We start from the raw sequence: 20,856 nt of genomic DNA on the forward strand, positions 1-20,856 counted from the left end.
TGTCCTTGGGGAAGCGATTAGTAATGTTTTGCACTGATTGGAAAGATGTGAACGTTACTCTGCTATCATTGAAGAGCAGCCAATCTTTTGCCTCCTGGCTACTATTAGGCAGCGTTTCGCTTTGTTCACGTGGAAGCGAGGGAGCTGAGCAGGTGTAGAGGTTGGACTCGGCCTGGGCGTTCCCTAAATCCTCTTTGATGCCGTACTGGTTGTCTGGATGCTGTGCACCATCTGTTCCATTAATATTACGACCATAAGAGTAATAGTGGCCGCTCTCTGACGATATGCCAGAATGTATTACGACCGAGCTGAGGACATAGGGGACCGACTGAATTGCTCTGCTCATCTCCTCTGCTCCATCTATCCTTGCCTTCTCCTCTTCCTCATCGTGTTGCGACGATTTGAGTTTCTTGGCCAGATTCTCGCTGCTCTCAGGAGAATCCACTTGCAAAGGAGACGAGGTAGAAGAAGAACACTGTGTAGGTACGGAAGGGTCATGTACAGGAAGTCTGATCAGCGGTGGGATGGTGACATTGTCAAGAATCTTCCTACGGACATGGCATTTGGCGTCATATGAAAATCGCAGCAGAGTGAGAATCAAGTATTCAGGGGCAGACACCACTTTAATGGTCTTCTCTGCCCGCTGGAGGGAGCTACACTTCTCGCAGAAATAGGCGTTGTCTCCGTCGAGGATTTCCGGAGCCAGAAAATAATTCACCAGGTCAGGCACGGAGAGAGGAGGCTCATTTGTTACTGGCACAAAATGGGCATTGCTAGCTGGAGCTTTGGCCAAGCCTGGCTCAGGAGCTTCGCTGCCACCATTGACAGATCCCTGACAGAGAGCTTTGGGCTCTTCTGATTGCCTCTGGGTTTGAGGGCCATCCTGTAAAGTGGTACCTGGACAAAAGGCCAAAGAGAGGTCTGTAAAAGGTTCTTCTTTCTCAGAGATGCAGTTGCACAGCATACAGCAAATGCTCGTGATTAGCTTCCCTCCAAACATCTTTTCTATCAAAGTCCTTGTGTCATCTCCAGGTTTGGCCTCTGCTAGAGGCAAAATGGTCTGTTCATTGTCTTCCTGAGCAGACGTTGTTGCAGAGTCTTTGGAGCTCGTGTCAGCTGGGGAGGCAGCTTTTGGTTCAGCTGAATCCAGTGCCTGAAGGGTTTTCTCCTCCTCGTGTAACCTTGGGATCAGAAAACACTCAGCTTTTTTATGACAAATCAAACAAATTAGTGCAACGGCTATGTCTTTGTTTGAATACAGTTTATAAACAGTATTCATACACAGTTAGCACTCACAATACTTTATATTCATTAACATTTATTCCATTCCGCTTTCAGTAATGCAAATGATGGACAAGCTATTAATTTAAAATACCTGTCTAAAAGAAATCTGAGGTACTCTGAACAGTCCTGCTGAGAACCCATGTTGAACCAGGGGGGGCGGGACGCTTCCAAGAAGTTTCTGGGAGCATAGGCCGCCCTCTGTAGGACAGATAAACACAAATTAATGAAACACGTTAATATCTGCTGCTGTAGTTCTCCACTAAAAATGCTTGTAATTGCTACTTAACAGGGCAACACTAACCTGAGTGTGTGCGAGGAACGCAAAGAGAAGCTGAAGCTTTTTCATTAGTGTGTTGGAACCGTTTAGATGCAACGATAAAACATGCCTCCTGAAACTGAAGAAAGAAAAAGAAAAGTTGGTTTCATATTTCATTTCACAACAAGAACACCTGCTTTTACAGATTTTATGTCTAAAAGACTCACTCTGTGGCCATAAAAAGGGTCTGGATGATGCTGTTCATGTAGCAGGTGTTCCCCAAGTTGACTAAGCCTGTTTTGCCCGTCTCAGACTTAGCTTGCCTCAGCAGACCAGAGGCAAATGAGTTGGACTGAGACGTCCAGGCACTTTGATTCAACACCAGCTTGATCTTCTCTTCTGCAGATTTTGGTAGATCCTGAAAAGAAAAGAGACGTCTTTAACACAGTAAAAATGCAAAGTAAAAGTAACAAAGTCTAACTGAAGCTCCTCATCGCATATCATGTTTCATTTATAATGATCCAAATAAATAAAACGCGTTTTGTTATCGTTGAAATACAGAAAATACTACAGAAAGAAGTGTTCTCCCCACTTGGTTACCTTGATGGCCTCCAGTATGTTGTCATAAAGGTCAGGGAAGCCAGAGTACTGGTACATCATGCAGTGTATGAGCTCAGTGAACTGCAGCAGGAACACTTTGCTAGTGGGAAGCCCATCTGTCCTTAAGGACTGAACTAGATCTACTACATGTGGAACAACCTAAGAGAGAGAAGGGAATAAAGAGAAGAGAAAAATGTTGAGTACACCATAGCGCTGAAAACAGCAGAAGGTACAGCTAACATTAATCATAAATATCTGTGGTGCGGTGAGCCACGGGGTGGTTGCACATCAGAAACCCCACAGAGGTCTCATTTGCAGAGTATTTTTGAGCCTATTCATGTTTTTAGAATCTAATGAAATTGGCCAATTCAAGGGCTATTGCTCTGCATTTAAGTGCTTCACACATCATTAGTGAGAGTGTGGTGCCAAGCCCAGAGTTCTGGGAAAAGACGTCTATGCAGCTTTGAAGTAATTTAAGCCAGAAGAGACGAAAATGAGAAAACCAATAAAGTGGCCATACGAGAGGGAAATGGGCTGTGAGGACACAAGAGACCCCCTTACCAAATGGAAGGCCTCGGGAGAGTGCTGGAAACTCAGCAGCATGTGAGAGAGCACAGCCAGTGCCCCCTGACGCACAATGGGGTACCACAGACGACTGAATACCTATGGGTGGAGTTAAAAAAAAAAGTAAATAAATAAAAAAAAAAAAAATCATCTGTTGCGAACATGTTTATTTATAGAGGTGCTTCAGTAAAATGCACACAATTTCCATCTATTAGAAACTCGTTGAAGAGTTCTCATTACAAACCAGTTCAATTTTAAGCAGAGTGACATCTATGAGGATAGTGAACTTCTGAACAGCAGCCAGGCCTTTCAGCAGAGCGATGACCCAGGTATCTACATGTTGGGCAAGAGGCCAAGATAACCAGTCAATCATCCTAGATGGACAGAAAAAGGATATGTTAACAGCAAATGACTGGAACAAACCCACCCACTCTTATTAAATAGATCCACAGATTTTCAGTTAAGATAATGTTCAAGCCATTTATACACGTGTCCTAAAAACTGTACTTCTCCAGTTGTACAGTACTCTGTTTATAGTAACCATTGTCCATATGTAAATATGTAAGAAAAATTGTGTATGTTTCTGTTCTGTGTACTGTTTGTTTGTATATGTGTCTTTCTGGCTGCTGTTACAACCAAATTTCCCCTTGTGGTACAATTAAAGAATTATTCTATTCTTGTATTTAAATATTGTGGCACTTCTTTTGAACTCAAATGGCTCAGTGTGCAATTTCACCTGCAGAGTGCTTTAGTCATGTTTGCGTCTCTGACGTTCTGGTCTGTGGTGAGGCTCTTGATAAGCACTGTGATCATCTGGACAGGGATATGCTGGACCAGGCTGGCCAGTGCAATGGATGGGTCAAAGGAAGGGTCTGCGATAATCAAATACATAATGTTAGCTTTTCTTTGTGTTCCAGCGGACACGTGCTGGGATACAAATTACACTTACAGTCTGTAAGAGAAAATAGAAAAAGAAACAAATACTAAGGTTGAACAATATGAAAGTAGAGGTTTATCATCATGAAAACATGATCACAATCATCTATGGTGCTTTATGCATCCTCTATAAAGAGGGGGGACACTGCGGATATTAGGAAAGCATTCCAGGGGCACTGTTCGCCTGAACAATATCAATAAAATGGAGGCCGAGGGACCTTTCAATCCAAAGCGGATCTGCTCACAGAGCTCAAACACATACTGTCTATATAATATTTGAAACAATTTCCTGCTTCAAACCCAGAACATCAATAACATTTACCATCAGCTACTGCAACTTTGACTTCAGCTGAAACTCTCTCAACTATTAGAGCTCTCTCAACTATATAACTATATCTATCTATCTATCTATCTATCTATCTATAGAGAGAGAGATATATAGATATATATAGAGAGAGATATAGATATATATATATATCTATCTATATTAACAACAAATACACTTGTTTTTGGAAATAAAGGAATAGTGGGAAGTGGGGAACTGAAAAACTTAAAAACCATCAGTCTTGGTCAACACTGATTTTGTGTAGTAGGAAGTGTAAACACATAAGCAAGTTAAAACACAAATTTCTGTGACTTAAAAAAAATCAATATACTTTTCATGCATTTTGTAAATCACTCTTTTTTATTAGGGTTGGAGATGGTTTTGATCTTCCATACTTCAAAAAAATAAATAAATGAATCAGTTTATATGAGTGCATAAATTAGGACTAACCATGATTTTACAATGTACGATGTAAATTACTAAATAAACTAAAACAAATACTTTGTGTGGCTAGGTCATTGTACCCACCAACTCCAGAAATGAATAAGAGCTGTAGCTTCAGCAGAGTGGGTGTGCGTCTTCAAGGAGGCGCACACACGTTTTCTTAAAAACAAGAATAAATCACGCTAAACAGACTGTGAGAATGCCAGTAAGTATTAGCTGTCTCTCCACTGAGCTTCTCTTCAGTTGGATGGGCTCATACTCCACCCATCTGAAGTGCACTCCTAATTCTGCTCTGGAGCCTAGATGAGGTAACAGTGTAGCAGCAAATGAACCAGCACTCAACCAGCTGCAGATTCTGGTTGGAGTTCCCCTCCAGCTCTCAATAAAAAATCCAGAGCAGATCAAAGAGTATCATCACTAGCTAAAGTCCAAGACAAGACAGTTATACTGCCCTCCACATACCTTGCAACTCAAAAGTCCCTCCCTAATTAGCGTGTTCCAGAAAGAGCGAGAAAGAACAACAACGTAAAACAAAAAAAACAAACAAACAAACCAGGATTTGTTTGGCTTCTTAGCAATGTAAAGCTATTCAGGAATCAATAGCAATAGTGCAAAAGTCTTGCTCTTTTCTACCTTAAAACGCCACTGCACAATCATGTTAGAGCCTGGTCTGTGCTTAGCTTATTTAGTAAGTCAGTCAGTACAAATGAAAAGTTTTATTATTTTCCTGCTATTTACATTTAGTGCCACCATGTTTGTTAACTCCAGGTTACTACTCTGACTTTTCAAGTGGCAAAAGCAAATCAAAGGGGGAGTTTGAGATTCAAACTTTGACTGAGAACTTCAAATTCAGGCTTATTCGGGAACACACCATTAGTCTATCAAACTGGGGGATGGGTATCACAACAGTAGCCTGATGAACCTCTCAGGAGATGGTAGAAGACAGGAAGGGCTGGTGCTAGCGTGTTTGCTGTGACTGAACTTTCAGAATAAGAGTACTAGCATTACCCAACAGCATCATTAATTGGTGGATGGCAGTATGCCAGGGAAGCCCACTCAAATAAATGTGTGTCGAAAATATTAAACAGGTGAATTCATATTCATGAACTTTACCTTGTCTAAAGATACTTTCTCACAAAGGTATTCCAACACAAAGTTCTTGGTTTCTAGAATAATGATCCAAGCTGATTTAAAGCAATTTGTTACATCTACTAAAATACATGGATTTCAACACATTTTTTCTGTTTGGTCAGTCAATGTGAGGCCCTTTTCTTACTGTGACAAAGTCGATCTGGTCTAAACCTTTGACCCTAACACTTTTAACATTACATTCTACTGTAAACAGAAGAAACATGTCCAACCAACAAGGACTACAGCCATCAGAAAGTCTTATGTGAAATGCCTTCAGAAAATAAATGTAATCAGGTTCATAAGCACAACTAGAAAGTCATTTAAGACCATTTGAGCTGTGGGCAATCTCTGAGGAAGAGATGTAAATATCAAATAATATTTCTGTTTGAAATGCCCATCCTTAACGCTACTATTAACAAAATCCAAATTTGCTCTTTATGTTGAGTATTTATTTTTTTAATGGCATCTATAACAACAAATGTCTCAAAACTGAACCCATTTAAAAAAAATGTAATCACGTATGAAATGACTTTCTTGTTCCTTTAAGGCAGCGATCGGTACCGGTCCGTGAGTCGTTTGGTACCGGGCCGCGAGAGTTGAGGCTCAGGTGTGAAATGTATGGTTTTCAGGGTTTTTATCGGTTTTCAACGTTATTTTGTTATCGCTTTTATCGTTAACTCAGTTTTCCTGGGTCTTTTCACGTCGGTACTAGATTTATTTTGTTGTATTTATCCACAACACCTTCAAGGCCGGTCCGTGAAAATATTGTTGGGCATAAACCGGTCCGCGGCGCAAAAAAGGTTGGGGACCGCTGCGTTAAGGCACGATTTATATGGAATCAAAGAGTCTTACCTGTAGAGGCGATAATAGCAAAGACCTCCTGGAGTGAGGGCAGCAGTGTGGCTGGGTCAGCCTTCCAGATGTTCTGTAGCAGCGCGCTAACTTTTGTCACCTGACCAACATACTCTCTCAGTTCCTGCTCTTGGCTAGCAAAGCAATGGAAGGAACTGATTGTCCTCACCAGCTGCTGGCAGAACAGAATACCCGACTTATCTCTTGGGATGCACTGCACAAAGTCTGACAGCAAAGTGCTCAGGCGAGCACAGAAAGCGGGATCAGGTCGTTCACACACCATCCTTAAAACCTCCACCTGGATCACACTAAAAATCTCCAGCACCGAGGGGCAGCTGATGAGCAGCCGCAGGCAGCAGTGAATGTATTCTACTATGGCGGGGTCTTTGCGGTCCAGCTGGCCGTAGCCCTGCTGGAGCAGACTGAGGACGAAGTCTTTGCTGAAGAAACGCTCAAACTCTGGGCGGTGGTAGCGTGCATAGGCTTCAAGAACCTGGGAGCCAATTTGCTTCTGGAAGGCATCTTCACCGAGCAAGATGAGGCGGGTGGTGAGTGTGAATAGTGCCTGACACTGATCCTCTGTCACTTCTCTCTCAGCTGCTTCCACTACCTTCTTCACAATGGCCTTCTTCACTGGAACAGAGTGATTGGAGCTCACCAGGCCCTCCAAAATTTTGTCCATGATGTCGATCTGTAGAGGAAAATTGAAAAAGTAATTAGTTGAACCATTAAAAAAAAAAAAGGGTCAGAAAACATCTGCAGTCACACTAAATGGTGCACTGAACATTTGTTCTGTCACCGTTTTTGTTTGTGATCACACACGTCACAGAAAACATTTTGACTTATGACTCTAAATAAAGCAGTGGTGTAAACAGTAAAATTATTAGATTAGAAATCACAATATCAGCGACACCGCTCATGTTGAGCAGTTTGGGAGACAAAGTTAGAAATGCAAGGTTACAATTGGCCAGGCACAGACTCCAATGGGGCCCCCTGGATGGCTCTGGGAAGTGGGATTGAAGGCATGCATTTTGGACATTTACACCAAAATAATTAAGTAATACTGTAGTTAACAATTAAATGACAGAACGGTTGCTTTTTCGCTATCTACATGACATGCCGTGACTTTTTCCGTAATTTTACACATTTCTTAAAATTTACGCCCAAAGAGCGGCGCTGACAGATTTCTTTCATTTACTACCGTAGCATTTCTTTATCATGTAGTAAAAACGAAAGACACTTCTTTTAAGATATCGATATAGCTGTTAAGATACCTCTCGGATTAAAAGGTGTAGTTGAACTTCTTTACCCTAACGGGAAGGGGGGCATTTTAGATGGTTTCAGTGGATCTGTCACTAAATATAACGCACGACTTTGCTATACATTATTTTTTTCAAGTTCAGCGTAATAAAACAAATTTAATGTAGTGGCCATCTGCCTTGAAGACTGCACATTACATTACTATGTGCCACTTCACACGTGTTTTGCCTATGATCTCTGATTCCTGCCGCTCTGTGTTGCTGCTGCTGTGGGGGATACACACAGATAGCCGACTAGCTTGCTAAAGCTAGCTGTAAAGTTAGCAGATATTTCTATATGTCTAGTAACTAAGGTACGGCTAAAATGAGCGTTAAAACTAAACCTGAGAAACAGTGCTGACCTCTCCATAGCGGCAGTTTTTACTAACAATCTGCCCCCCACAAAAATAAAATTAAAATATTTTTTTTAAAAAGAAGAAAGAAACAGCCGAAGAGGCCTGCCGTTAGCCCACAAACTGACTTAGCATAAATGCCACCATGTAACTCAAATAATCCAACATGTGTGCTTACCCAAATAAAGCATGTCAACAGCGTCCGACCAGAGTAGCTTCTGCCGTCGGTCAGAGCTAAATGTCTTCAGAGAGATAAAACAGTTTTATGTGTATTTATTTTGGTTCATTTCCTCGCTCGGAAACAGCTGATTAACCGTACGGCGACGTCATTCCTATGTACAGAGACGGCGGTAGGACCCTTGGGGTGAAGCTATTTTTCTCTTAACTTTGCCTGTTCCGCTTTTGTTACATTTGTGTAACGGTCAGTCGTGTGGGTTTCCACAGATGGCGCTGCTGGCCGTTTGACACGCTTCCAGTTGAACGAAGCTGCGTTTCCGCGAGCATTTTCGAGAACCTTTATCCTTTTATTGTACACTTCGTGTGTTGCGTTCAACCACTACTCGTTCATCTGCCCCTTTTGGGATAACGCTACGATTTAAAAAAAAAAAAAAAAATCACGAAAAGATGGAAACCTCCCAGCTTCCACCTAACATCCGGATTGATCTGCATCTTGGAATTGTGATTATCAAAGACTTTATTTTCAAATTTTTGTATCCATCTGCACTTGCACACTGAATTAAGGAGATGTTGTTTGTTATACGAATGGAAGAGTTAGGTATGTGTAATTTAACACATACCTAACAGTAGGAAGTAGGAAGACTCACAGTAGGAAGACTCACTAGTCACTAGTCTTCCTGTAGTAGGAAGACTCACTAGTCTTCCTACTGCCCATTACTAATACATCTACTCACTGCAGAACTGTCAGAGGATTTCTAAAGGTTCCATGACCTAGAATTGTACTGAAAGTCTGAGGTGTACAAAGTGAACAGGTGTGGAGACAGCACAGTCTCCTGTGGAGCTCCTGTACTGCACATCAACAAATCAGACTGAGCACTGCCCAGTCTTGCATACCGCAGCCTCTCTGTCTCTCTGTCAAGCAGTCGGTAATCAATGAGATGGTTGATGTGTTTGCTGACATTTCCTGTAACTTTTACCTCAGCAGCAGCAGCTGAGTTGTATGAAATGCACTTGATAAATCAAAGAAGCTGATCCTCACAGTGCAGCTCTTACTCTATAGATGGGGAGTAAGCTCTCTGCAGCACATAGATGACTGCATCATCCACTTCCAGAAAACGTGTTACTTTAGGAAACACAAGTGGGACTGAAATATTACTTTACTATAATATTTCACCCTATCAATCACAAATATTGACTTGGCTATGTCTTTTCTCTAATCAGTGAAACCCATCAAACTTCCTAAGGGGGTGATGCTAGTGTCATTGGCTTCAGAAATGAGTTATAATATTAAAGCATGTAACTTTGGAAGTGCAAGAAACATATCAATGTATCCATATATATGTCAGGTCTGGTTAAAAAAATCTGAAAATGCATTATTTATTTTTGTTTTTATTAGTTTCTGTGTTAGTCTTTTTAATTATTCATTGCATGGTGGGCATATGTCAGATGCTAGATTCAGAACAATAAGTAAAGGTATTAAAAAAGAAAACTTTTAAAAGAAGGTGAGTCCCAGTCTTGCTGACATCCAGAGATTCAATAAGCAGCAAAACCATCAAGTTATAATAAAAGTGTTTTACTAAACCAGCAAATACTAAAACTAATCATATTAACCCATCCATTGTTGCAGTTTTTCCAAGTTTAAAAATCGTTTCAGTTAAGTTTAATTTTTTAAAGGCTTTAGTTTAGATTTACTTAACTATAGTAACCTTGGAGATGACTGGAAACTGTCATATGAGCCATAACAAAAACAAATACTTTCGACAGTCTGCGAAGGCAGCATAATAAAATCTCGCGATAGCGCGCTCAGACCCGGTAACTATGTGAACGCGGGTGCGCGAGAAAAATCTTGCTAGCGCGAACGTGCTGCCTGCGACCAACCGGTGTGTCTTTCATTAAAAACAACAGGATTGTCCTTATTTACCTCGAGGAAGTTCCGAAAATTCTCAACGGCTCTTAAACGGGATTACACAAGTCACCTAATAACAAACGATATACCTGAACGGAAAAGGAAAATCGACAAAAATGTCCGAAAGCGCAAACTGCGTGGAACAGCGGGAAGAGCAGGCTGAAGTTGAAGACGCCGGAGGAGCGGAGGTAAGATGTTTCAAAATGGGAATTATGTCCTTTCGACGCTGACTTCGTTTCTCACAAAGCCGACACACAGATGTATAACTCCAAAAATGTCCATCTCTTGTTCAGGCATTTTTCGAAATCGACTGTGTGAAACTTTCAGTTTGCCAGTTAGCTAGCAGCGGCGCTACCATTAGCTCCCGACGACAGCAGCCAGATCCACCAGCGCAGCAGCGAGGCCAGCCGTTTTCATAAGCGCCCACTCTACTAGCTTAGCCCCGCTAGCTGCCTGTCTCATATCGCTCCAGAAGTCCTTACTTGTTCTATGCTTGCTCTCAGACCTGGTTCACTCAGTGGGACGCTTATAACAGTGAGCCGGCTTTTAGAAAACCCCGTGAAAACAAATTGTACCAAATTGTACTCTCAGCTGTACCGTCTGCCCCTTTGTTTTCGGAGCAGACCGCGTAGCAATGGCTGTTGTGACCGGGGAAGGATGCTGCTTCGCTGGCTGCCTACAGCTCGGCCATAAAATGATTTGAAACTTCTATCAATATAAAAATCCCACATAAAAAAAAAAAAGCTGAAATTCCAAAACACCGTCCTTGCTTTGTATTGGAAACATTTTTCTCCACAAAAAGTCTTATCATTATCACCTCTTCTCCTTTTAATAGAGATTTAAATTCACAAATTTACTGGTACTTCTCAGCACGTCTGATAGCAGAGGGGTAAAAGAGACTGATTTCTTCTGTGACGCAAATGTGCTATCAAAAGTACCTTCTTGTGACAGTATATGATTAGAAGAACTGACGGTATTTCAGTCAATACATGCCCTGTTTTCTGCAAATGTGAATACAGATGCACCTTGAAATTTTGGCTTGTTTTTAAGCCAATGAGCTCATCTCTTCCTATCACTTGTTGTTGTTGTTGTAAACATCAGGACGACATCCACTAAGACTGGTTTGTTTTCACCATACACTCCCTTAGGAGAAGTCTGACTCTTCAGATGCTGGAAAAGAGTCCTCTTCAGATGCAGGTGCTGATGGACAAGATGCCTCCTCCTCGTCATCTTCCTCCAAAACTAAAGACTCTACTCCAGGTTATGAGGAGAAAGTGGTAAGTCCTCTCTTCCAACATTACATGGCTCACCACTGTACTCCAGGGTCGGAAGCTGAATGGGACTTTCTTTCTGTGTAATGCAGCAAACAGACCGGACCAACAGATTTGAGTATCTGCTGAAGCAAACAGAGCTGTTTGCTCATTTCATCCAACCAGCTGCACAGAAGACCCCCACCTCACCGCTCAAGATGAAACCGGGACGTCCTCGTATCAAGAAGGACGAGAAACAGAATTTGCTTTCAGCTGGAGAGTGAGTATCTATCCCTACAGCACAGTTTCTTTTCCTCCATTTAGAAAGTTTTCTCCCATTGTGATTTATAACAATGTGTCTTTTATGTGCTTGAAAGCAACCGCCACCGTCGCACGGAGCAAGAAGAGGATGAAGAGCTTCTTAACGAGAGCACAAAGACCACAAATGTGTGCACTCGCTTTGACGAGTCTCCCTCCTGTAAGTAAAGACCTTTTTTTGGGGGGACTCAAAGCACACACTGATATAACAAATAAATAAATAACAAATATATATGTTATATATGTGGCTGATCCTGATACAGCCAATAAAGGAGGCACTGAAGCACATTTTCTTTGTATTTAGCAGAATTCAGCCTGTGTCACTTCACTCAGTTAGGAGCCTTCCTAAGCAAATTTCACTTGACTTGCACTTGTTGATCTATTACTGCCCTAATAAGAGGCAGCAGAAGCACTCCCGCTAGTGGTGGGAGTTTTTATTAGGCAAAACAAAATTAAAACAATTCTTACAGAATTTTGTTTTCTTGTCTATAATGTAGATGTGAAAACAGGGAAGATGAGGGACTATCAGGTCCGCGGTCTGAACTGGCTCATTTCTTTGTACGAGAATGGAATCAACGGTATCCTCGCCGATGAAATGGTCAGCACTTTTTCACGTTTCTACTTATTCATGGAGTTAAATTCCAGATATTTTTATCGTGTCATAATGCTGTTTTTTCCTTCATGCTTTCTTTTCTTATTGTCAGGGATTGGGTAAGACTCTCCAAACTATTGCACTGCTGGGTTATATGAAGCACTACAGAAACATCCCTGGTCCTCACATGGTGCTGGTTCCCAAGTCCACCCTTTACAACTGGATGAATGAGTTCAAAAGATGGGTGCCTTCCCTTCGTGCTGTCTGCCTGATCGGAGACAGAGATGAGCGGGTAAGCTGTGTCAAAAATGTATCAATGGTGTGAAAATCAAAGCATTTTTGCAGATGCTTTGGTTGTCCCTCACCAGTTCTATTTGGTGGACTCCATATTGTTTTTTTTGTGACTCCAACAGGCACTTAAAAAGTTTTAAAAGGTGTTAAATACTGCAATCTAAACAATAAGGCCTTAATTGTTGTTTAATGTCTTAATTCAGTCTTTAAAAAGTCCTTATAATGCCATACGTTGTGGGAGGTAGGCTCTTAGTAGTTGGTTTTTATGACTGCAATTTAGATTGTTAAAATAACAGGTAACATCTATTTTTGAATAATAATTTGTTTGTTGTTTGTGACACAGGAAAAGATTGTGTAACCGACAACACTCATGTATTGTTCTCGGGACAGAATGCTCAGAACAGATAGCTAGCAACAAGACAAGAATGGGCTAAATAAAATATAATTGGCTGTTTAGCCAGGCAGAAACCAGGAAGTGTATACAGGATACTGAGTAATAATAATAATAATAATAATAATAATAATAATGGATTGCATTTATATAGCGCTTTTCAAGGCACCCAAAGCGCTTTACAATACCACTATTCATTCACTGTCACATTCACACACTGGTGGAGGCAAGCTACAGTTGTAGCCACAGCTGCCCTGGGGCAGACTGACAGAAGCGAGGCTGCCATATTGCGCCATCGGCCCCTCTGGCCAACACCAGTAGGCAGTAGGGTAAAGTGTCTTGCCCAAGGACACAACGACCAGGACAGAGAGCCCAGGGATCGAACTGGCGACCTTCTGGTTGCAGATGCGCTTCCCAACCCCCCTGAGCCACAGTCGCCAGAAAATGCAGCACCAATTTGATTTTTTTTCTGCATTTAAATACACTCCGAATCTGTCAATATTTTTATTTATTTTTTTTATGTATTGTAGACATATATTTATGAGATTAATCTGTAGAACTCTGGTAAAAACAGTTTTCTGCTTCAATGACAGACTGCCCTGATCCGAGATGTGCTGCTGCCTGGAGAGTGGGATGTGTGCGTAACATCCTACGAGATGCTCATCATTGAAAAGGCGGTGTTCAAAAAATTCAACTGGAGATACCTGGTCATTGATGAGGCTCACAGGATCAAGAACGAGAAGTCAAAGGTCAGACAGCTGCTGAAACAAGATAGTTACACATGTCAGTCACCTAACCTTTAGTACTGTGAGATGGTCAGATCGCTAAGGTTTTCTTTGCTTCTCCATAGTTATCAGAAATCGTGCGTGAATTTAAGACCACCAATCGTTTGCTGTTGACTGGAACACCCCTGCAAAACAACCTCCATGAGCTGTGGGCTCTCCTGAACTTCCTGCTGCCTGATGTCTTCAACTCATCAGAAGTAGGATTTCTATAGAAAACCACAAAATCAGTAGTTTATAGAAGAAGTCTTGAAAACGCTTTAGAGTAGAAGTGTTTCTGTATTAAGGCGCCAATTTAATTTCTCTTCTTTTTTCTCAGGACTTTGATTCCTGGTTTGACACAAATAACTGCCTGGGTGATCAAAAGTTGGTTGAACGTCTTCACACTGTATGTATTTAATGCGACTATCCAGCACGCTGCTGTACGTTGTAAGGTGTGTTATATTTCAGTTGGGTTAATGGGCTCCCTGCGTGTAGGTGCTGCGTCCTTTCTTGCTTCGTCGTATCAAAGCAGACGTGGAGAAAACTCTGCTCCCCAAGAAGGAGATCAAGATTTACGTTGGCCTGAGTAAGATGCAGCGGGAGTGGTAAGCATCCCCAGTTAAAATGGATTTGCTATAAAACAAGACCTGAGCTGTTTCTGTGTTTTGTTTTGTTTTGTTTTTTTTTCCCCTGCTGTATTTGTGGATGCTGAACTTAAGTTGTTGTGTGCTACTACCCGTCAGGTATACAAAGATTCTGATGAAGGACATCGACATTCTGAACTCGGCGGGTAAAATGGACAAGATGCGTCTGCTGAACGTTCTCATGCAGCTGAGAAAATGCTGCAACCATCCTTACCTGTTTGATGGGGCTGAGCCCGGCCCGCCATACACAACAGACATCCACCTGGCGGTGAACAGCGGCAAGATGGTGGTGCTAGACAAGCTGCTGCCCAAGCTGAAGGAGCAGGGTGTGTGGATTCTTTTTGTCCAGTATTTTAGTTATCTCTTTATTACCGGCGGGAGGGCTCACGCTCCCGTTTGCATATACATTTTTAAATGCTGGTAGAATTGCAAAATTATTTTAATCATGTCTCTTAACGTCTCCACATCCCTGTTTTGTAGGTTCACGTGTGCTCATCTTCAGTCAGATGACCAGGATGCTGGACATCTTGGAGGACTACTGCATGTGGAGGAACTATGGTTACTGTCGCCTGGATGGGCAAACTCCACACGAGGAGAGACAGGTGAGATGTGGATTTGTCGTCTTCCATAACCAAAAGCAATTCCTGAGTGTTTGGTATTGAGAGTGTGATTATAAAAGCACTTAATTTTCACGTGTTTGTGTATTTACAGATCTCCATCAATGTTTTCAATGAGCCCAACAGCTCAAAGTTCATCTTCATGTTGAGCACCAGGGCTGGAGGGCTGGGTATTAACCTGGCAACAGCAGATGTAGTCATCCTCTACGACTCAGACTGGAACCCTCAAGTCGATCTTCAGGCCATGGTTAGTAGTCTAATATGATGATCCACCTGAGCACGGGTGTAACCAATGAAAATTGAGTGTTTCGGTCAGATTACCTGACTTTTTCTTCTTCTTTTTTTTTCTCTGCTTAGGACCGAGCTCACAGGATTGGTCAGCAGAAGCAGGTGCGAGTTTTCCGTTTCATCACCGAAAACACAGTGGAGGAGAGGATTGTGGAGAGGGCCGAGATGAAACTGCGCCTGGACTCGATCGTCATCCAGCAAGGTAACTCATCTCACTTAAAGTCAGCCTGTTTAAACTTGTTTTAGTGTCCTGCATGCTGTTAAGAAATAAAATATGAAGTTCACATAGTGGTACTTGTTGGAAACTTTATTTTATTTATTTTTTGAAAATAGGGAGACTTGTGGATCCGAGTGCAAACAAACTGGGTAAGGATGAGATGCTCTCCATCATCCGCCACGGTGCCACACACGTGTTTGCTTCCAAAGAGAGCGAGATCACAGATGATGACATCGATGCCATCCTGGAGAGAGGTGAAAGGAAGGTGAGTCTGGTTGCATTAGCTGAAAAGCATCAATTGAAAGTTACTGTGTGAATTTAAAAAATCAAATACTTTGAAATGATTGTGTACCAGACTATGGAGATGAAGGAGAGAATGTCATCGCTGGGCGAGAGCTCTTTGAGAAACTTCACCATGGACACGGAGAACACCAGCGTGTACACCTTCGAAGGAGAGGACTACAGAGAGAAGAAGAAGGTAAATAGGTTGGCCAGCATTGGTATTTATAATCTGGGACGGCCTTTCTTTTGGGAAAAGACTTAAATCCTTAGCTTGTGATTTTCATTTTTCCGTTCAGGTCATTACAAACTGGATCGAGCCACCCAAGAGAGAAAGGAAAGCCAATTACGCGGTGGATGCCTACTTCAGAGAAGCTCTGCGAGTCAGTGAGCCCAAAGCACCAAAGGTAAGAAACCATCACTGTACAAACATCATACAGACAGAATCTATTAAAGCAGCAGGATGTTTAATGTTTATTTATTGGGGATTTGACTAAGTTCTTTGATGGCTAAACAAGGAAAAACTCAAATGAGTCCAGCGAACTAGTGTAAAACTAAGAAACATTCGGTTATTAAGTTAAATTTGTTAACCGTTTAATATACAATGTCAAAAGCCTTGTAAAGAAAACCATGTGATACCATTAATCACATTCTTCAATAATGAATCATGTCGCTTAACTGTGTGCCACCTTGCGTTGTGCATTATGGACATTGCATTGTATTCTCCAAACAGGCAACTAAGAAAAACATGTATAATAAACTGATGTTAAATATGATATGAAACATGTTATTACAAAACATTGTTTTATCTGTGATCTCAGTCTTTCACCTTTTTAAAGAACTAACACGAAAAACTAACAATTATACTATTACCAAAACAATCAGGCCTAGATTAACCGATTCATGGCGTTTCTCAGCAGTGGTGCGCCATCTGGTGGCAGGTGGTGGCATAACATTTAGGAAACAACTATTTACTGCATTGAGTATCAATTAAATTGTAAATCAGTTAGACTGAATGAATACGTTTGGTACAGACTAGTGACAATAGCGATGATTAGGTGACTAGTTGTGCATGTCCCTATTACTTATTTTGGATTGCCTTTTTTTTTTTTTTTTTGCCAGGCTCCTCGTCCTCCTAAGCAGCCAAATGTGCAGGACTTCCAGTTCTTCCCTCCACGTCTTTTTGAGCTTCTAGAAAAGGAAATTCTCTTCTACAGAAAGACCATTGGATATAAGGTTCAAAGAGATCAGACACATTCCTATTAGTCCAAATTTTGTTGTCTTTTGAGAAGACTCTAACTGGATCTGTGGCTTTGTCTCTTAAGGTTCCTCGCAATCCAGACATACCAAACTCTGCTCAGGTACAGAAGGAGGAGCAGGCTAAGATCGATGAGGCCGAGGCCCTCACAGAGGAGGAACTGGAGGAGAAGGAAACCCTTCTGCAACAGGTGGATTATTTTTCTTGTTGACTTGCAGCCAGTGGCTGATATACAGGAAATGAAATGTTTGCATATTTCTCTAAATTGTGCATTAACTGATCAACTGTACGCTTGTCGCAGGGATTTACTATTTGGAACAAACGTGACTTCAACCAATTTATCAAAGCAAACGAGAAGTGGGGGAGAGATGATATTGAGAACATTGCCAGAGAGGTTGAGGGGAAAACTCCGGAGGAAGTCATGGAATATTCTGGTAATGGATTTTTTTTTCTTCTGTGGAAAGCAAACCCAGATATTTAAATTGATTTATTGTGTGACTTCATGTTCGTGTCCTTTCCTGCAGCTGTATTCTGGGAGCGCTGCAATGAGTTGCAGGATATTGAAAAGATCATGGCCCAGATAGAAAGAGGAGAGGCCAGGATTCAGAGGAGGATCAGCATCAAGAAAGCACTGGACTCAAAGGTAGCAGTCAGTCGACTGTGAATTATTAATAATAATAATGATGATAATAATAATGATAATAATAATGGATTGCATTTATATAGCGCTTTTCTAGACACTCAAAGCGATTTACAATTCCACTATTCATTCACTCTCACATTCACACACTGGTGGAGGCAAGCTACAGTTGTAGCCACAGCTGCCCTGGGGCAGACTGACAGAAGCGAGGCTGCCATATCGCGCCATCGGCCCCGTATCATATAGTATGTTTTTAAAAAAAACAAAACAAAAAATATTCTTTTTGTAGTGCAAGTTGCTGAGTAGATTTCTCATTCAGCATTGTGTTTATCCTTCAATGTGTTTCTCAAATCCCCCTTTAGATTGGCCGCTACAAGGCTCCTTTCCATCAGCTCCGTATCTCCTACGGCACTAACAAAGGCAAGAACTACACAGAGGAGGAAGACCGCTTCCTCATCTGTATGCTTCACAAGCTCGGCTTTGATAAGGAGAGCGTGTACGACGAGCTCCGCCAGTGCATCCGCAACTCACCACAGTTCCGCTTCGACTGGTTCCTCAAATCTAGGACTGCAATGGTGAGTTTGGATTACTTCACTCTTATTTCTCAGGTTTTTTCTTCTGTTATTTAAAAAAAATTGTAAAAATTGTCTTAATAATTAAAAATGCAATTTTTTTTCTCCCCCCATTTATCGTGTAGGAGCTCCAGAGGCGATGCAACACCCTGATTACCCTGATAGAGAGAGAGAACATGGAGCTGGAGGAGAGGGAGAAGGCGGAAAAGAAGAAACGGGGCCCAAAGACCGGCTCAGTAAGCTACAAATTCATCCCATAATAAAAATTCAAACTATTTTAAGCTGTCTATTAAGGACAACATCCTTTTATTATTATTTTTTTAATCCATTTTTTTTCCCATCCCAGGCGCAGAAACGTAAGTCAGAGGGAACTCCAGACGGTCGAGGACGAAGGAAAAAGCTCAAGTTGTGAAGCTGCTGGAAAATCCCGCATTAACAGAATTAAAGACGGCAGCCAGCTATCATTAGTCCTAGTGTCTGTGTTTGTTTGCAGGCTGTGATAATGTACTGTGTAAAATCCCTGACGGACTGATATGGTTGTTTTAGGTTCTAGGAAGTGTTTCTTTACAAGCCTGCCTTGTTGTCACTTACCTAAACACTGCAGCTGTGCTGGGTTAGGTTTTGTTCGCTAGTCCTTATTTTTTACTAGTACTTAATTGAAATATGTGTATTTATGCCTGTTGGTTGGACCACATTCCATTGCTTGAAACAAACAATATGTACCCTTTTTTATTTTTAAGAAAACATCTGTTCTTGTATCTTATATTGTAGAAAATGTCTTTTTGAGCATCGCAAATAAATCTCCCCCCTTTTTTAAAAAAACAAACAAAAAAGCTGATAAATGACACGTTCATAAAATATTTCTTTTCAGTTTGGCAGCTTAAGTTTACATACATCCAGTATTTGGAAAAATTTCACAAAGTTAATAAGCCATAAAAGTCTACTAGTAGTTGGCACATTAAAATATGCTGTCACATGTAGAAGGAAAAAGTATCGTTTTTATACTGCACTTGTTTTCAGGCCTTGATCAACAAACCAGACAGATTTTTCTTTTTTCAAGTTTCACCAGGGTGTAGTAATACTTTTTTCCTTTTACCCATAGTCCTACATTGATATGTACACGGATTGGTGTGCATCTGATTTTAGCCACATTTATCTAGAAAATGTAAAAAAAAAAAGTGGATTTCTGCATTCTCAAAAGACTAAAATAACATTTACAATCCCTTTCAGTGACACCACAGTAGTACTCTTATCAGTAGTAGTATTGCAGGCTTCTTGTAGAAGGAAAAAGAATCACATCATTCATTAAGGTCAGTTTTAACTAACATTCAGTCCTTTTTGCTCTCCACTAAAAAAACATAATGAACATGGTGAAATACAGTAATTAACAAAAAAAAGACTTTGTGAATAGAAAATAATTTGCTTTTATGAGATTTAAACAAGGATGCCATTTACTCACGAGTTACTACATTACATGCATTTGCAAACACTGGATAAAGAGCGATATTTTACAACTTGGAACCTAAATGAAACATATTTTGAGGGGCTTCTACTTATATCCATGATCCTGCATAGGTTGTAATAAAGGCACGAACGTACAGTAAATTAAAGACAAACAATTATCAGAGATCAGCAAGCCTCATTATTCTGGTGCATTCACTGCCTGTGGGCCCCGAGTACTGACATCCTTTGCTGTCCACAGACTGTTCTGGGTTCTTTTCAGTGCTACACAAGTTGGGCATCGAAGGCACATTGGTGGAGGAGACTTATCAAAGTCCCTTTAATAGGGGACAGATGTTTGAACTGGAGCCGGGCCCACATTTACACCTCTGAGCTGTCTGAGCCACCCCACATGCCTGCTGGGCTGTGACTATAACCGTTGTAGGCCGAAGAAGAGGAGATGGTGTAAGGAGGGTACTGGCTCTTCTTTTCACGCTTCTTGCGCTGCAGCAGGAGAATGACGACGGTGGCAATGACGCATGTGAGGAGGATCAAGCCTGCGACGCCCACCAGCAAAGGTATAGTGGAAGTATCAGTCAGCTCTCTGCCTGAACTCTCCAGCAGGGGGCGCTCTAAGAAACTGTCACGATTAGGGAGCCAAGGCTGGCGCTGGCTGACCACAATGCGGTCTCTTCGGTCCAGGGCAATGTGCTGGATGTTGGTGCCCCGATTGTTTTCGATACCAATGTCTTGGGCTACAGCAGGAGCCAAGAAAGAGGGGGCGGCACGGCGGTGGCGGGTGGAGGAGCGGGGCTGCTCAACAGAGGAGATGCTGTGATGGAGGTACTCCACACTGCGCTTGCCAATGTTGCGGTTGGCATTTTCTCTGGAGCGGACAGTGTAGATGGTGTGGATGAACCATTCTCGACCAGCAGCCACCTGAAAGCACAAGATGTGTAATTCTCTTTAAGTCTGGGCATGTGCAAAACAACTACGGAGGACCAGAAGTGCCAAATTTAAAAAAAAAGCAAAACTATTTAATAATAATAATAAATAAAGTATTTTATCATTAAATGTACTACCATTAATCCTACTATAATATTTGTAGCATATGTATGCACATATGTCTGTAAGTATCCTACCTCGTCCTTAACGGGTGGGCCAATCGC

At 41.5% G+C, this 20,856-nt stretch overlaps 3 protein-coding genes across 4 annotated transcripts in view; 1 reads left to right on the plus strand and 2 right to left on the minus strand.

The window, feature by feature from the left end:
• Positions 1 to 8,568, minus strand: part of usp38 (ubiquitin specific peptidase 38) — a 10,139-nt gene extending 1,571 nt beyond the window's left edge. The window contains exons 1-10 of one of the 2 annotated variants that reach the window (XM_085163763.1): positions 8,222 to 8,568; positions 6,393 to 7,083; positions 3,441 to 3,576; positions 2,949 to 3,078; positions 2,702 to 2,803; positions 2,141 to 2,299; positions 1,768 to 1,958; positions 1,586 to 1,679; positions 1,376 to 1,482; positions 1 to 1,181 (exon numbers count right to left, since the gene is read on the minus strand). The exon at positions 1 to 1,181 is cut by the window's left edge and continues 152 nt beyond it. In XM_085163763.1, the coding sequence (XP_085019889.1) occupies positions 1 to 1,181; positions 1,376 to 1,482; positions 1,586 to 1,679; positions 1,768 to 1,958; positions 2,141 to 2,299; positions 2,702 to 2,803; positions 2,949 to 3,078; positions 3,441 to 3,576; positions 6,393 to 7,074 (2,782 nt within the window). In that variant the 5' untranslated portion in view covers positions 7,075 to 7,083; positions 8,222 to 8,568. Of the gene's footprint in view, positions 1,182 to 1,375; positions 1,483 to 1,585; positions 1,680 to 1,767; positions 1,959 to 2,140; positions 2,300 to 2,701; positions 2,804 to 2,948; positions 3,079 to 3,440; positions 3,577 to 6,392; positions 7,084 to 7,666; positions 8,131 to 8,221 lie in introns of those variants that run through there. The other variant, XM_085163764.1, reaches the window with a different exon arrangement.
• A 1,469-nt stretch (positions 8,569 to 10,037) lies between these two features.
• smarca5 (SNF2 related chromatin remodeling ATPase 5) lies at positions 10,038 to 18,714 on the plus strand. The gene is made up of 24 exons (XM_085163256.1): positions 10,038 to 10,314; positions 11,275 to 11,403; positions 11,490 to 11,656; positions 11,754 to 11,854; positions 12,192 to 12,292; positions 12,399 to 12,578; positions 13,562 to 13,717; positions 13,819 to 13,950; positions 14,070 to 14,138; positions 14,228 to 14,337; positions 14,476 to 14,702; positions 14,857 to 14,978; positions 15,088 to 15,240; positions 15,351 to 15,483; positions 15,615 to 15,763; positions 15,854 to 15,976; positions 16,077 to 16,184; positions 16,900 to 17,013; positions 17,103 to 17,225; positions 17,337 to 17,469; positions 17,560 to 17,678; positions 18,038 to 18,250; positions 18,373 to 18,483; positions 18,594 to 18,714. The coding sequence occupies exons 1-24, from the start codon at positions 10,243 to 10,245 to the stop codon at positions 18,657 to 18,659; spliced, it is 3,111 nt and encodes a 1,036-aa protein (XP_085019382.1). The 5' UTR covers positions 10,038 to 10,242; the 3' UTR covers positions 18,660 to 18,714.
• The window catches only part of frem3 (Fras1 related extracellular matrix 3), a 33,754-nt gene continuing 30,823 nt past the window's right edge, over positions 17,926 to 20,856 (minus strand). The window contains exon 24 of the mRNA XM_085163255.1: positions 17,926 to 20,626. Within this exon, the coding sequence (XP_085019381.1) occupies positions 20,069 to 20,626 (558 nt within the window). The 3' untranslated portion in view covers positions 17,926 to 20,068. The remainder of the gene's footprint in view (positions 20,627 to 20,856) is intronic.

The sequence above is a fragment of the Neolamprologus multifasciatus genome, chromosome 6, assembly GCF_963576455.1.
Source record: "Neolamprologus multifasciatus chromosome 6, fNeoMul1.2, whole genome shotgun sequence".
Taxonomy (NCBI): domain Eukaryota; kingdom Metazoa; phylum Chordata; class Actinopteri; order Cichliformes; family Cichlidae; genus Neolamprologus; species Neolamprologus multifasciatus.